The sequence below is a fragment of the Plectropomus leopardus genome, chromosome 23 (assembly GCF_026936395.1).
Source record: "Plectropomus leopardus strain MGB_pleo_1.0 chromosome 23, ASM2693639v1, whole genome shotgun sequence".
Lineage (NCBI taxonomy): Eukaryota > Metazoa > Chordata > Actinopteri > Perciformes > Serranidae > Plectropomus > Plectropomus leopardus.
This window is the reverse complement of record NC_142198.1, coordinates 13245639-13261521: the sequence shown is the minus strand read 5'-3', so window position 1 is coordinate 13261521 and position 15883 is coordinate 13245639. Positions and strand designations below refer to the sequence as shown.

At 42.9% G+C, this 15883-nt stretch overlaps 1 protein-coding gene across 1 annotated transcript; it reads right to left on the bottom strand.

Annotated features, from left to right (window-relative positions):
* Nucleotides 1-2652: 2652 nt before the first annotated feature.
* On the bottom strand, nt 2653-14570 carry LOC148185659 (uncharacterized; the record flags this gene model as incomplete). Its single annotated transcript, XM_088074031.1, has 12 exons — nt 2653-3698; nt 3793-3941; nt 4032-4096; nt 4409-4644; nt 5051-5223; nt 5420-5484; nt 5676-5911; nt 6316-6494; nt 6678-6742; nt 6933-10351; nt 11435-12752; nt 12843-14570. Coding segments are annotated over 12 exons (7722 nt in total), but the record flags the coding sequence as incomplete, so codon positions are not given.
* Nucleotides 14571-15883: the final 1313 nt, after the last annotated feature.

Genomic DNA, 15883 nt, shown 5'->3' with positions numbered 1-15883 from the left:
TGGGATGTCCAAAAACATCCCCCATGTGGCTGAGACATTCATTGGTGAATTTTTCCCGAAATTATTTTTTCCTCCAAATAATATTCTATTCTAAAAATATTTATCTAGGTTAATAAATAATGATCTGAAGTGGTGTGTAAATATTCTAGTTTGTTCATGAACATTAGATGCTTTCACAGATACTTCTTAGACAGAGATTTCATTAAATGATTAGATTATTTTAAGTTACATAGCTAAATAGTTTGATCAAAACCCTTAAAAACACACAAACAAAACAAAAAAGAAAAACTTCATAATTAAGCTTAAGCTGTGAGTACTACAAACTTTTGATTAGTTTCTGTTAGCATCTGTCAGATGAATGAGTAACATCAAAATTAAAAGAGTCAATTGGTATTTATTTTTTTTAACAAGCATTACTGAATTATAATATATCTAACTCATTTATTTAATGTGTAACTCTCAGGTGTAAAGTGTACACTTGTTTGTGTTAAATGCTCAGACATGGCATTTGAAAATCAATCATCTTTAGTTACTGTAGACTGACTAGTTTTTGGACAAAAAGAGAAAAATCATGATAAGTTTTTTAAGAGAAACCAAACTGTAACCAAATAACAAAATTTCCTGTTAGCAGTAGCTCCTGATGCGAGCACAGGCAGGTGGAGCTCTAGGATTTCAGATCTGATGTCACAGTGAGATGACTGACTGTAACTTGATTGAAAAATAGTTTTAGGTTGTTTAATGTTATATCAATATTAGCCATGCTTCTGTCTTGCTGAAATCAACTGACTGAAATTATATTAATAGTAATTGTGGTAATTTATTCAGTAAGTCTTTAATTATTATTTTCTACTGTTAATAAAATACCATAAAATGTTCTTAAGGGGCTGTTATTATGTCATGTCTGCATTCAGCAAACCAACTTATCTTTGTCTGACCTGCAGGAATCATCATGAAATGGTTTATCAGGACAGCAGACTGGAGGAGAAGCAGTTAGAGGCCTTGGGTTTCAGGTAATGTTGACCAGTTACTCAATAACAAGGCGTTCACTTTACTTTGAGTTTCACATTAGGATCCAATCACCAATCATTAATTATTAGGTATTCTTTTTACATCTGTAAAATGTCAGGAAAGATTCTCCTGAATTGACATTTTTTTGCAGAAAAAGGCAAGCATTTTTGCTTAAAAAAAGACTTATAATGCTTTTGTAAATTACATTTTAGGAAATGATGAGTGAGGGTTTTAACAGTTTTCACCCACATACCCTAATATTCAATAAGCTGTGGTTTATCACCTACATAAAATAACGATAGAGTGTAATAGATTTTTATATAAATATTATAGCATAGACAGATTTCTTTCTTGTCATGTTTGTATTCTAATCAAAGCAATATTTATAACAAAAAAAAAATACACAACTATCAAGTTAAGTTTTCACAAAACACAGAAATACACATAAATAAGTACATTGAATGACATATTATACAAAACATTGTTCTGATAGTCCACCCTGTGGGCCCAACACCCACAGGGACAGGGGTCAAGGTCAGGTGTGTTTTGTGGTGAGCGACAGGTAGGAGCGTGCTGACCCTCGGCATTGTTAATTGGCTCTTGGAACGTGTAACGTAACCTCTCTGGCTGGGACAGAACCTGAACTGGTGCAGGAGGTGGAGCGGTATCAGCTAGATCCCCTGGAGAGGGACTGGACTCTCTGGAAATGGGTCAGTTGAGGTGGTACAAGCATGTTATCAGGATGGCTCATGTGGTGCCTCCTGTTCAAGGTGTTCTGGGTATGTCCAACTGGTAGGAAGCCCTGTGGCTGACCAGGAACGCGCTGGAGGGATTGCATATCTCGTCTGGCCTGAGAACGCCTCGGGGTCCCCCAGGAGGAGCTGGAAAGCCTTGCTGAGGGAAGGGATATCTGGAGTGCTTTGGATGGATGGATGTTCTGATAGTGCAGTAATGATTAACACAACATTCAACGTAATTTGAATTTGCACATCATAGCAAGTTTCACTTCTGTGAAACTGTGATTTTTAAACTCTACTAACTTAACCCCCCTTTAGACTTTGTGTTAAGGTCAAAGTTCACAGTGATCTGACTATACAGTGTTGTTGGGGTTTATACAGCCCTTTAAAAGGTGTCTTCAACAACTTCAACCTGTGGGATTTGATCTGGTGATGCAAACTTGAGCCACACCACAGAAAGTTATCTGCACCTTTATTTCCTCTTGACTGACAATGGCAAAATTCTTTGCTCCTGTAAAATGTGTTTGTTTGCTTCTAAAATAACACAAATGGCTTCTTTATCAACTTTAACAAGAGGAGTTTGCATTAAAAAATAATTTCTAAGAAGATGTGTGGTAAACATTATTCTTAATGTGCCAGCCTTAAGACTTTTGCAACATAATAATGTGTTAAAATTCTTCTTGTTTGTGAAACCCAAAATTAACGATGGTTGATGCTGGTTTTGATACTGGTAGTTAATATGTGTTTGAGGTGATTGAGGAGCAGTGTATCAAAGTAAACCAAAGTAAAGTATGCAGCACTCCTAGATTTTTTCTGAACAAACCTGATTCACTGACACAACAAAAACAAAGACTGATTCTAAAATGCTATTGTGAAATTTTAGACTTATACAAATCACACAGCAGGGTTTGATAGTCTTTAAACGTCAGTGCTGCTTTTATTTAAGCTTCTGACATTAAACATGTTGCGGTGCTGTTCCCACCAAAACTGCAAAACATCACACGAGAAAATTCAAATTATTCAAAGCTTTGTATTCTGATCATTGTAAAGTTTCTTACAGATATACAAACTACAAGAAATCTCCCAGAATAAGCTATGATTACATAAATACATTCTGTATAATTAAATGAACACTGCCAGAGCATTGTTTTGACATATATATTATTATAACATGATGACTCTATTCACTGGTTTAAGGTTGAGATGAGCAGCTCACTATGACCTGCATGTGTTCCTTCATTTCATTTAAGACGCCTGTTCCCTTTACAGTATTCTCCCAGGTGATCAACTTCATTTAAACAATGGTGAGAGTCATTGTACAGTTTGGCTGGGTTTTTTTTACATTAGCAGTGCAATTATTTGCTGACATCCCAGGCTTTAAAGATATATTGTTTGGCTTTTTGTACTGATAATGATCCCATGGTAAAGGTACTTAAAGTTGAATTTGAAAGCAAGTTAATTTGCAGCTCTGTTAATTATTGCAATAGATACATAATTGTACTGACTATGTATCAGCAGCAGCAGTGAGCTGGACTTGATGTGCAAAGACAGCTTATACACAAACGTTAGTCTGTCTGGTCCCATGTGGTATGAGACTTAAATCCATTATCTGGAGGACAATAGACCAGGGGAAGGGGCTAACAAATTAACTCCAAAACACAACAGATATGGTGAAAGGTTGCGCTTAGAGTTACCAACCTCAAACTGTGGAAAAAAGACCCTATATATGTTACAGAAATATTGATGAAAACGTTTTAGGGCCATGTCCCTTAATGGCTTATTTTCCTTTGGGAATATAAAAGCTGAAATTTACTGACAACAAAGTCCTTTTTCATGCCAGTGCAGATGGAAATCAGGACTGATGCTAATGCTGGCTTGACAGTAGCCATGACAACAGCACCATGCAGGATGCAGTGATGAGACTGATCTTGTGGCTTACTCCACTTGAAACTTCTGTAAATGAGAGAAAATAAAACAAGACATTAGTTTAACAAACATTTGTGCAATGTTTGAAATGTTTGATCGATTAGCACTCAATATTGCTTACCCATGCCATTCACGTTGACAGAGGTGGTTTCAATGTCGAAGCCGATGACGGTTGAAGATGCGTTGATCAAAGTATTCGCAATTTCAGTGTTATTAGGAGCATTTGTGCTTTGAAAGAGAAAGTCCACGGTGTTGATGACTGATCCATTACTACAGAAGAGGAAACACAGAAAAAAAGAAAAAAAATGTTGAATGTAGGCCGCTACTCTTAAAATGTAATAATAAATCTTAAAATATTACCTGAATGCAACAACTTCCATGGACCTGTAGGAGGAGGGGAATGTCCTTCTAAAAATCGGATCAAGCTACAAAAACAGAAAAGAAGTTGTATTAAGAAACTTTTTACATTTATTTTCACCTTGAAACACTGAACTGTTTGCATATGTATTTATGTGGATTAATGTGAAATAGTGTACTTCCTGGGACATGAGGCATTGTTCAAAAAAATGTTCTGATTGTAAGGGAAATCAAATGATTGGAAGTTGTAGCTTTATGTCTGTGAAAATTGGACAAAGTGACACTTAAGTATGTAGACTAAATGTTCCTTTCTATTGGAGGGTGCATGAGCTCTGATTAAAATATTTCAGCTGTTGTAGCAGCAGGAGGGGGAAACTTACCTGGTTTGTTATCATTTTAACTCGTTCCTGATAAGCTGTGGATGATGGATTCAACAAGTCAGCTGTAAACGTGTCTTGACGAGATCTGAAAGTGGCCCTTTTTGGTATGAGTACAACAGTTGTAGGTGCAGCAGTTGTAGGTGCAGCAGTTGTAGGCGCGGCAGTTGTAGGTGCAGCAGTTGTAGGTGCAACAGTAGTAGCTGGGGAAACTGTAGTGATATCTGGCATTGGACCACCTGTAAAATCATATAAGAACATGATACTGAGTATTGGTGTGCAAACAAAAAAGAGTTTCTTTTCCTTGTTTGATTTTAAGCTGACTGTGGTTGCAGTGTCAAAAACATTTCAGAACAGTTATGAGAGGCTTACACAAATTGTTTTGCAGTCTCTATAGCATCTTATTTACTTATGAAGTGAAAAATTTCAGAAACCTTACAGGAACAAATTCTTTACATCACCAGAATACTGGCTGAATACAAATAAGCTCAGCGAATACATCATCCTGCATGGTCTGAACTGTACAATATTGAAGCTGTATTTCTCAATATACCTCGAATTCTTTTGTTCCTGGCTTTCAAAACATAACATGGTCAGCACTTGCATAGTGTTTTACTGATTAGAGTCAAACATTGGTTTACTTACCTATTGTTTCAACTGAGGTGGGATTTATGTTCACACTGAAGTTATTGTTGGGATTAGACACCTCCTCTCTTAAGGCAGCAGACACAGCGTTATTCTGTGGGAGTGGTCCACTATTGGCTCTGAAGAGAACTTGCAAATCTGCTCCAACTCCAGATGTTCGTGATGGTATTTCCCTGTGTTAAAACAGAATAGGACGTATTAAATACTGATATGAGATTATTTTATTGCCTTGTGTCATCTGTGATTTACACATGACACTACTGATATTAAATGATACGTATTTTTACACTGAAGTACTACAAGAAAAATGACTGAGCCACTGTTACAACCCCCCCTCCACACACACACACAAAAACCCAATGTTTTTACCTGAAGCGCTGCACACGGCAGGAGCTAAACTGATCTGGAAATCTCCTTGTGAATGTTTGATTACACTGTAAAAAAGAGAGCAATAATGAAACAACTTCCAAGCACATTTTCTTGAAATGTAATTGAACAGAAATGCAAAATTTATTGAAAGTGATTGTTATCTTAACAGTTGCATCTTTTAGTTAAAACATACTGTTGAATTCTTTGTTCACACAAGTGACACTGTGAAAAACAACTGAAATGAAAAAACACTCACCGTATCTAAAACTCTGCTTTCAAGAGCTTTGAATTCAGGGCTGTTGCTGTCATTGAGGGCATCTGTGAAAGTTTCACCTTCCAAGTCTGCTGACAGGATATAAGTAGTCTCAGGGGCCAAAGTGGTTGGTACAACAGTTGTCGATGCAGTTGTAGGTGCAGCAGTTGTAGGCGCGGCAGTTGTAGGTGCAACAGTAGTAGCTGGGGAAGCTGTAGTGATATCTGGCATTGGACCACCTGTAAAATCATATAAGAACATGATACTGAGTATTGGTGTGCAAACAAAAAAGAGTTTGTTTGTTGTTTGATTTTAAGCTGACTGTGGTTGCAGTGTCAAAAACATTTCAGAACAGTTATGAAAGGCTTACACAAATTGTTTTGCAGTCTCTATAGCATCTTACTTACTTATGAAGTGATGAATGTCAGAAAGCTCACAGGAACAAATTCTTTACATCACCAGAATACTGGCTGAATACAAATAAGCTCAGCGAATACATCATCCTACATGGTCTGAACTGTACAATATTGAAGCTGTATTTCTCAATATACCTCGAATTCTTTTGTTCCTGGCTTTCAAAACATAACATGGTCAGCACTTGTATAGTGTTTTACTGATTAGAGTCAAACATTGGTTTACTTACCTATTGTTTCAACTGAGGTGGGATTTATGTTCACACTGAAGTTATTGCTGGGATTAGACACCTCCTCTCTTAAGGCAGCAGACACAGCTTTATTCTGTGGGAGTGCTCCACTATTGGCTCTGAAGAGAACTTGCAAATCTGTTCCAACTCCAGATGTTCGTGATGGTGAGTCCCTGTCCCTTAAAACAGAATAGGACGTGTTAAATACTGATATGAGATTATTTTATTGCCTTGTGTCATGTGTGATTCACACATGACACTACTGATATTACATGATACATACTAAAGTACTACAAGAAAAATGACTGAACTACTGTTACCCCCCACACACACACACACACACAAAAACCCAATGTTTTTACCTGAAGCGTTGCACACGGCAGGAGCTAAACTGACCTGGAAATCTCCTTGTGAATGCTTGATTACACTGTAAAAAAAGAGAGCAATAATGAAAAAACTTCCAAGCACATTTTCTTGAAATATAATTGGACAGAAATGCAAAATTTATTGAAAGTGATTGTTATCTTAACAGTTGCATCTTTTAGTTAAAACATACTGTGAATTCTTCATTCACACAAGTGACACTGTGAAAAACTGTGTAATGAAAATACACTCACCGTATCTAAAACTCTTCTTTCAAGAGCTTTGAATTCAGGGCTGTTTCTGTCATTGAGGGCATCTATGAAAGTTTCACCTTCCAAGTCTGCTGACAGTATATAAGTAGTCTCAGGGGCCAAAGTGGTTGGTACAGCAGTTGTCGATGCAGGTGTAGTGGTAGTAGGTTCAGGTGTAGTTGTAGTAGGTTCAGGTGTAGTTGTAGTAGGTTCAGATGTAGTCGTAGTTGGTTCAGGGGTTGTTGTAGTAGGTTCTGGTGTAGTTGTAGTTGGTTCAGGTGTTGTAGTAGTTGGTTCAGGGGTTGTCCGAGTAGGTTCTGGTGTAGTGGTAGTAGGTTCTGGTGTTGTAGTTGGTTCAGGTGTAGTGGTTGTTGGTTCAGGTGTAGTTGTAGTAGGTTCGGGTGTCATGGTAGTAGGTTGTGGTGTAGTTGTTGTTGGTTCAGGTGTAGTAGTAGTTGGTTCAGGGGTTGTTGTAGTAGGTTCTGGTGTAGTTGTAATTGGTACAGGTGTAGTAGTAGTTGGTTCAGGGGTTGTCGTAGTAGGTTCAGGGGTAGTTGTAGTAGGTTGTGGTGTAGTTGTTGTTGGTTCAGGTGTAGTAGTAGTTGGTTCAGGGGTTGTTGTAGTAGGTTCAGGTGTAGTTGTAGTGGGTTCAGGTGTTGTAGTGGTAGGTTCTGGTGTAGTTGTAGTAGGTTCAGGTGTTGTAGTAGTTGGTTCAGGGGTTGTCGTAGTAGGTTCTGGTGTAGTGGTAGTAGGTTCTGGTGTAGTAGTAGTAGGTTCAGGTGTAGTGGTAGTTGGTTCTGGTGTAGTTGTAGTAGGTTCTGGTGTAGTGGTAGTAGGTTCTGGTGTAGTTCTAGTAGGTTCAGGTGTTGTAGTGGTAGGTTCTGGTGTAGTTGTAGTGGGTTCTGGTGTTGTAGTAGTTGGTTCAGGGGTTGTCGTAGAAGGTTCTGGTGTAGTGGTAGTAGGTTCAGGTGAAGTTGTAGTGGGTTCAGGTGTTGTAGTGGTAGGTTCTGGTGTAGTAGTAGCTTCAGGTGTCGTAGTAGTTGGTTCAGGGGTTGTCGTAGTAGGTTCTGGTGTAGTGGTAGTAGGTTCAGGTGTAGTTGTAGTGGGTTCAGGTGTTGTAGTGGTAGGTTCTGGTGTAGTTGTAGTAGGTTCTGGTGTAGTTGTAGTAGGTTCTGGTGTAGTGGTAGTAGGTTCTGGTGTAGTTGTAGTTGGTTCTGGTGTAGTGGTTGTTGGTTCAGGTGTAGTTGTAGTGGGTTCTGGTGTTGTAGTGGTAGGATCAGGGGTAGTTGAAGTGGGTTCTGGTGTAGTAGTAGTTGGTTCAGGGGTTGTCGTAGTAGGTTCTGGTGTAGTGGTAGTAGGTTCAGGTGTAGTTGTAGTGGTAGGATCAGGGGTAGTTGAAGTGGGTTCTGGTGTAGTAGTAGTTGGTTCAGGGGTTGTCGTAGTAGGTTCTGGTGTAGTGGTAGTAGGTACAGGTGTAGTGGTTGTCGGTTCAGGGGTTGTTGTAGTAGGTTCTGGTGTAGTTGTAGTAGGTTCAGGTGTAGTTGTAGTTGGTTCAGGTGTTGTAGTGGTTGGTTCAGGGGTTGTTGTAGTAGGTTCTGGTGTAGTTGTAGTAGGTTCAGGTGTTGTAGTAGTTAGTTCAGGGGTTGTCGTAGTAGGTTCTGGTGTAGTTGTAGTAGGTTCAGGTGTTGTAGTAGTTGGTTCAGGGGTTGTCGTAGTTGGTTCAGGGGTTGTCGTAGTAGGTTCAGGTGTTGTAGTAGTTGGTTCAGGGGTTGTCGTAGTTGGTTCAGGGGTTGTCGTAGTAGGTTCAGCTGTTGTAGTAGTTGGTTCAGGGGTTGTCGTAGTAGGTTCTGGTGTAGTTGTAGTAGGTTCAGGCGTTGTGGTAGTTGGTTCAGGGGTTGTCGTAGTTGGTTCAGGGGTTGTCGTAGTAGGTTCTGGTGTTGTAGTGGTAGGGTCAGGGGTAGTTGAAGTGGGTTCAGGTGTAGTAGTAGTTGGTTCAGGGGTTGTCGTAGTAGGTTCTAGTGTAGTGGTAGTAGGTTGAGGTGTAGTTGTAGTGGGTTCAGGTGTCGTAGTGGTAGGTTCTGGTGTAGTTGTAGTAGGTTCAGGTGTCGTAGTAGTTGGTTCAGGGGTTGTCGTAGAAGGTTCTGGTGTAGTGGTAGTAGGTTCTGGTGTAGTTGTAGTCGGTTCAGGCGTTGTAGTAGTTGGTTCAGGTGTTGTTGTAGTAGGTTCTGGTGTTGTAGTGGTAGGATCAGGGGTAGTTGAAGTGGGTTCAGGTGTAGTAGTAGTTGGTTCAGGGGTTGTCGTAGTTGGTTCAGGGGTTATCGTAGTAGGTTCTGGTGTAGTGGTAGTAGGTTCAGGGGTAGTTGTAGTGGGTTCAGGTGTTGTAGTGGTAGGTTCTGGTGTAGTTGTAGTAGGTTCAGGTGTTGTAGTAGTTGGTTCAGGGATTGTTGTAGTCGGTTCTGGTGTAGTGGTAGTAGGTTCAGGTGTAGTTGTAGTGGGTTCAGGTGTTGTAGTGGTAGGATCAGGGGTAGTTGAAGTGGGTTCTGGTGTAGTAGTAGTTGGTTCAGGGGTTGTCGTAGTAGGTTCTGGTGTAGTGGTAGTAGGTACAGGTGTAGTGGTTGTCGGTTCAGGGGTTGTTGTAGTAGGTTCTGGTGTAGTTGTAGTAGGTTCAGGTGTAGTTGTAGTTGGTTCAGGTGTTGTAGTGGTTGGTTCAGGGGTTGTTGTAGTTGGTTCTGGTGTAGTGGTAGTAGGTTCAGGTGTAGTTGTAGTGGGTTCAGGTGTTGTAGTAGTTGGTTCAGGGGTTGTCGTAGTAGGTTCTGGTGTAGTTGTAGTAGGTTCAGGTGTTGTAGTAGTTGGTTCAGGGGTTGTCGTAGTAGGTTCTGGTGTAGTTGTAGTAGGTTCAGGTGTTGTAGTAGTTGGTTCAGGGGTTGTCATAGTTGGTTCAGGGGTTGTCGTAGTAGGTTCAGGTGTTGTAGTAGTTGGTTCAGGGGTTGTTGTAGTGGGTTCAGGTGTTGTAGTAGTTGGTTCAGGGGTTGTCGTAGTAGGTTCTGGTGTAGTTGTAGTAGGTTCAGGCGTTGTGGTAGTTGGTTCAGGGGTTGGCGTAGTTGGTTCAGGGGTTGTCGTAGTAGGTTCTGGTGTTGTAGTGGTAGGGTCAGGGGTAGTTGAAGTGGGTTCAGGTGTAGTAGAAGTTGGTTCAGGGGTTGTCGTAGAAGGTTCTGGTGTAGTGGTAGTAGGTTCTGGTGTAGTTGTAGTCGGTTCAGGCGTTGTAGTAGTTGGTTCAGGGGTTGTCGTAGTTGGTTCAGGGGTTGTCGTAGTAGGTTCTGGTGTTGTAGTGGTAGGATCAGGGGTAGTTGAAGTGGGTTCAGGTGTAGTAGTAGTTGGTTCAGGGGTTGTCGTAGTTGGTTCAGGGGTTATCGTAGTAGGTTCTGGTGTAGTGGTAGTAGGTTCAGGGGTAGTTGTAGTGGGTTCAGGTGTTGTAGTGGTAGGTTCTGGTGTAGTTGTAGTAGGTTCAGGGGTTGTAGTAGTTGGTTCAGGGGTTGTTGTAGTCGGTTCTGGTGTAGTGGTAGTAGGTTCTGGTGTAGTTGTAGTAGGTTCAGGTGTAGTGGTTGTTGGTTCAGGTGTAGTTGTAGTGGGTTCTGGTTTTGTGGTGGTAGGTTCAGGTGTAGTTGTAGTGGGTTCAGGGGTTGTTGTAGTAGGTTCTGGTGTAGTGGTAGTAGATTCAGGTGTAGTTGTAGTGGGTTCAGGTGTTGTAGTGGTAGGTTCTGGTGTAGTTGTAGTCGGTTCAGGTGTCGTAGTAGTTGGTTCTGGGGTTGTCATAGTAGGTTCTGGTGTAGTGGTAGTAGGTTCAGGTGTAGTTGCAGTGGGTTCAGGTGTTGTAGTGGTAGGTTCTGGTGTACTTGTAGTAGGTTCAGGTGTCGTAGTGGTAGGTTCTGGTGTAGTTGTAGTTGGTTCAGGTGTCGTAGTAGTTGGTTCAGGGGTTGTCGTAGTAGGTTGTGGTGTAGTGGTAGTAGGTTCAGGTGTAGTTGTAGTGGGTTCAGGTGTTGTGGTGGTAGGTTCTGGTGTAGTTGTAGTAGGTTCAGGTGTTGTAGTAGTTGGTTCAGGTGTGGTTGTAGTCGGTTCTGGTGTAGTGGTAGTAGGTTCTGGTGTAGTTGTAGTAGGTTCAGGTGTTGTAGTAGTTGGTTCAGGGGTTGTTGTAGTTGGTTCAGGGGTTGTTGTAGTTGGTTCTTGTGTAGTGGTAGTAGGTTCTGGTGTAGTTGTAGTAGGTTCAGGTGTAGTGGTTGTTGGTTCAGGTGTAGTTGTAGTGGGTTCAGGTGTTGTAGTAGTAGGTTCTGGTGTAGTTGTAGTAGATTCCGGTGTTGTGGTGGTAGGATCAGGGGTAGTTGAAGTGGGTTCTGGTGTTGTGGTGGTAGGATCAGGGGTAGTTGAAGTGGGTTCTGGTGTAGTAGTAGTTGGTTCAGGGGTTGTCGTAGTAGGTTGTGGTGTAGTGGTAGTAGGTTCAGGTGTAGTTGTAGTGGGTTCAGGTGTTGTGGTGGTAGGTTCTGGTGTAGTTGTAGTAGGTTCAGGTGTTGTAGTAGTTGGTTCAGGGGTTGTCGTAGTAGGTTCTGGTGTAGTTGTAGTAGGTTCAGGTGTTGTAGTAGTTGGTTCAGGGGTTGTCGTAGTTGGTTCAGGGGTTGTCGTAGTAGGTTCAGGTGTTGTAGTAGTTGGTTCAGGGGTTGTTGTAGTGGGTTCAGGTGTTGTAGTAGTTGGTTCAGGGGTTGTCGTAGTAGGTTCTGGTGTAGTTGTAGTAGGTTCAGGCGTTGTGGTAGTTGGTTCAGGGGTTGGCGTAGTTGGTTCAGGGGTTGTCGTAGTAGGTTCTGGTGTTGTAGTGGTAGGGTCAGGGGTAGTTGAAGTGGGTTCAGGTGTAGTAGAAGTTGGTTCAGGGGTTGTCGTAGAAGGTTCTGGTGTAGTGGTAGTAGGTTCTGGTGTAGTTGTAGTCAGTTCAGGCGTTGTAGTAGTTGGTTCAGGGGTTGTCGTAGTTGGTTCAGGGGTTGTCGTAGTAGGTTCTGGTGTTGTAGTGGTAGGATCAGGGGTAGTTGAAGTGGGTTCAGGTGTAGTAGTAGTTGGTTCAGGGGTTGTCGTAGTTGGTTCAGGGGTTATCGTAGTAGGTTCTGGTGTAGTGGTAGTAGGTTCAGGGGTAGTTGTAGTGGGTTCAGGTGTTGTAGTGGTAGGTTCTGGTGTAGTTGTAGTAGGTTCAGGTGTTGTAGTAGTTGGTTCAGGGGTTGTAGTCGGTTCTGGTGTAGTGGTAGTAGGTTCTGGTGTAGTTGTAGTAGGTTCAGGTGTAGTGGTTGTTGGTTCAGGTGTAGTTGTAGTGGGTTCTGGTTTTGTGGTGGTAGGTTCAGGTGTAGTTGTAGTGGGTTCAGGGGTTGTTGTAGTAGGTTCTGGTGTAGTGGTAGTAGGTTCAGGTGTAGTTGTAGTGGGTACAGGTGTTGTAGTGGTAGGTTCTGGTGTAGTTGTAGTCGGTTCAGGTGTCGTAGTAGTTGGTTCAGGGGTTGTCGTAGTAGGTTCTGGTGTAGTTGTAGTAGGTTCAGGTGTTGTAGTAGTTGGTTCAGGGGTTGTTGTAGTTGGTTCTGGTGTAGTGGTAGTAGGTTCTGGTGTAGTTGTAGTAGGTTCTGGTGTAGTGGTAGTAGGTCCAGCTGTAGTTGTAGTGGTTTCAGGTGTCATAGTGGGTTCAGGTGTCGTAGTGGTAGGTTCTGGTGTAGTTGTAGTGGGTTCTGGTGTTGTGGTGGTAGGATCAGGGGTAGTTGAAGTGGGTTCTGGTGTAGTAGTAGTTGGTTCAGGGGTTGTCGTAATAGGTTGTGGTGTAGTGGTAGTAGGTTCAGGTGTAGTTGTAGTGGGTTCAGGTGTTGTGGTGGTAGGTTCTGGTGTAGTTGTAGTAGGTTCAGGTGTTGTAGTAGTTGGTTCAGGGGTTGTCGTAGTAGGTTCTGGTGTAGTTGTAGTAGGTTCAGGTGTTGTAGTAGTTGGTTCAGGGGTTGTCGTAGTTGGTTCAGGGGTTGTCGTAGTAGGTTCAGGTGTTGTAGTAGTTGGTTCAGGGGTTGTTGTAGTGGGTTCAGGTGTTGTAGTAGTTGGTTCAGGGGTTGTCGTAGTAGGTTCTGGTGTAGTTGTAGTAGGTTCAGGCGTTGTGGTAGTTGGTTCAGGGGTTGGCGTAGTTGGTTCAGGGGTTGTCGTAGTAGGTTCTGGTGTTGTAGTGGTAGGGTCAGGGGTAGTTGAAGTGGGTTCAGGTGTAGTAGAAGTTGGTTCAGGGGTTGTCGTAGAAGGTTCTGGTGTAGTGGTAGTAGGTTCTGGTGTAGTTGTAGTCGGTTCAGGCGTTGTAGTAGTTGGTTCAGGGGTTGTCGTAGTTGGTTCAGGGGTTGTCGTAGTAGGTTCTGGTGTTGTAGTGGTAGGTTCTGGTGTAGTTGTAGTAGGTTCAGGTGTAGTGGTTGTTGGTTCAGGTGTAGTTGTAGTGGGTTCTGGTGTAGTGGTAGTAGGTTCAGGTGTAGTTGTAGTGGGTTCAGGGGTTGTTGTAGTAGGTTCTGGTGTAGTGGTAGTAGGTTCAGGTGTAGTTGTAGTGGGTACAGGTGTTGTAGTGGTAGGTTCTGGTGTAGTTGTAGTCGGTTCAGGTGTCGTAGTAGTTGGTTCAGGGGTTGTCGTAGTAGGTTCTGGTGTAGTTGTAGTAGGTTCAGGTGTTGTAGTAGTTGGTTCAGGGGTTGTTGTAGTTGGTTCTGGTGTAGTGGTAGTAGGTTCTGGTGTAGTTGTAGTAGGTTCTGGTGTAGTGGTAGTAGGTCCAGCTGTAGTTGTAGTGGTTTCAGGTGTCATAGTGGGTTCAGGTGTCGTAGTGGTAGGTTCTGGTGTAGTTGTAGTGGGTTCTGTTGTTGTGGTGGTAGGATCAGGGGTAGTTGAAGTGGGTTCTGGTGTAGTAGTAGTTGGTTCAGGGGTTGTCGTAGTAGGTTGTGGTGTAGTGGTAGTAGGTTCAGGTGTAGTTGTAGTGGGTTCAGGTGTTGTGGTGGTAGGTTCTGGTGTAGTTGTAGTAGGTTCAGGTGTTGTAGTAGTTGGTTCAGGGGTTGTCATAGTAGGTTCTGGTGTAGTTGTAGTAGGTTCAGGTGTTGTAGTAGTTGGTTCAGGGGTTGTCGTAGTTGGTTCAGGGGTTGTCGTAGTAGGTTCAGGTGTTGTAGTAGTTGGTTCAGGGGTTGTTGTAGTGGGTTCAGGTGTTGTAGTAGTTGGTTCAGGGGTTGTCGTAGAAGGTTCTGGTGTAGTGGTAGTAGGTTCTGGTGTAGTTGTAGTCGGTTCAGGCGTTGTAGTAGTTGGTTCAGGGGTTGTCGTAGTTGGTTCAGGGGTTGTCGTAGTAGGTTCTGGTGTTGTAGTGGTAGGTTCTGGTGTAGTTGTAGTAGGTTCAGGTGTTGTAGTAGTTGGTTCAGGGGTTGTTGTAGTCGGTTCTGGTGTAGTGGTAGTAGGTTCTGGTGTAGTTGTAGTAGGTTCAGGTGTAGTGGTTGTTGGTTCAGGTGTAGTTGTAGTGGGTTCTGGTGTTGTGGTGGTAGGTTCAGGTGTAGTTGTAGTGGGTTCAGGGGTTGTTGTAGTAGGTTCTGGTGTAGTGGTAGTAGGTTCAGGTGTAGTTGTAGTGGGTTCAGGTGTTGTAGTGGTAGGTTCTGGTGTAGTTGTAGTCGGTTCAGGTGTCGTAGTAGTTGGTTCAGGGGTTGTCGTAGTAGGTTCTGGTGTAGTTGTAGTAGGTTCAGGTGTTGTAGTAGTTGGTTCAGGGGTTGTTGTAGTTGGTTCTGGTGTAGTGGTAGTAGGTTCTGGTGTAGTTGTAGTAGGTTCTGGTGTTGTGGTGGTAGGATCAGGGGTAGTTGAAGTGGGTTCTGGTGTAGTAGTAGTTGGTTCAGGGGTTGTCGTAGTAGGTTCTGGTGTAGTGGTAGTAGGTCCAGCTGTAGTTGTAGTGGTTTCAGGTGTCATAGTGGGTTCAGGTGTCGTAGTGGTAGGTTCTGGTGTAGTTGTAGTGGGTTCTGGTGTTGTGGTGGTAGGATCAGGGGTAGTTGAAGTGGGTTCTGGTGTAGTAGTAGTTGGTTCAGGGGTTGTCGTAGTAGGTTGTGGTGTAGTGGTAGTAGGTTCAGGTGTAGTTGTAGTGGGTTCAGGTGTTGTAGTGGTAGGATCAGGGGTAGTTGTAGTAGGTTCAGGGGTTGTCGTAGTAGGTTTAGGGGTTGTTGTAGTCGGTTCTGGTGTAGTGGTAGTAGGTTCAGGTGTTGTGGTTGTTGGTTCAGGTGTAGTTGTAGTGGGTTCTGGTGTTGTGGTGGTAGGATCAGGGGTAGTTAAAGTGGGTTCTGGTGTAGTAGTAGTTGGTTCAGGGGTTGTCGTAGTAGGTTGTGGTGTAGTGGTAGTAGGTTCAGGTGTAGTTGTAATGGGTTCAGGTGTTGGAGTGGTAGGATCAGGGTAGTTGAAGTGGGTTCAGGAGTCGTAGTAGTGGGTTCAGGTGTTGTAGTGGTAGGTTCTGGTGTAGTGGTAGTAGGTTCAGGTGTAGTTGTAGTGGGTTCAGGTGTCGTAGTGGTAGGTTCTGGTGTAGTTGTAGTTGGTTCAGGTGTCGTTGTAGTGGGTTCAGGGGTTGTCGTAGTAGGTTGTGGTGTAGTGGTAGTAGGTTCAGGTGTAGTTGTAGTGGGTTCAGGTGTTGTAGTGCTAGGTTCTGGTGTAGTTGTAGTAGGTTCAGGTGTTGTAGTAGTTGGTTCAGGGGTTGTTGTAGTCGGTTCTGGTGTAGTGGTAGTAGGTTTTGGTGTAGTTGTAGTAGGTTCAGGTGTAGTGGTTGTTGGTTCAGGTGTAGTTGTAGTGGGCTCTGGTGTTGTGGTGGTAGGATCAGGGGTAGTTGTAGTAGGTTCAGGTGTCGTAGTAGTTGGTTCAGGGGTTGTCGTAGTAGGTTCTGGTGTAGTGGTAGTAGGTTCAGGTGTAGTTGTAGTGGGTTC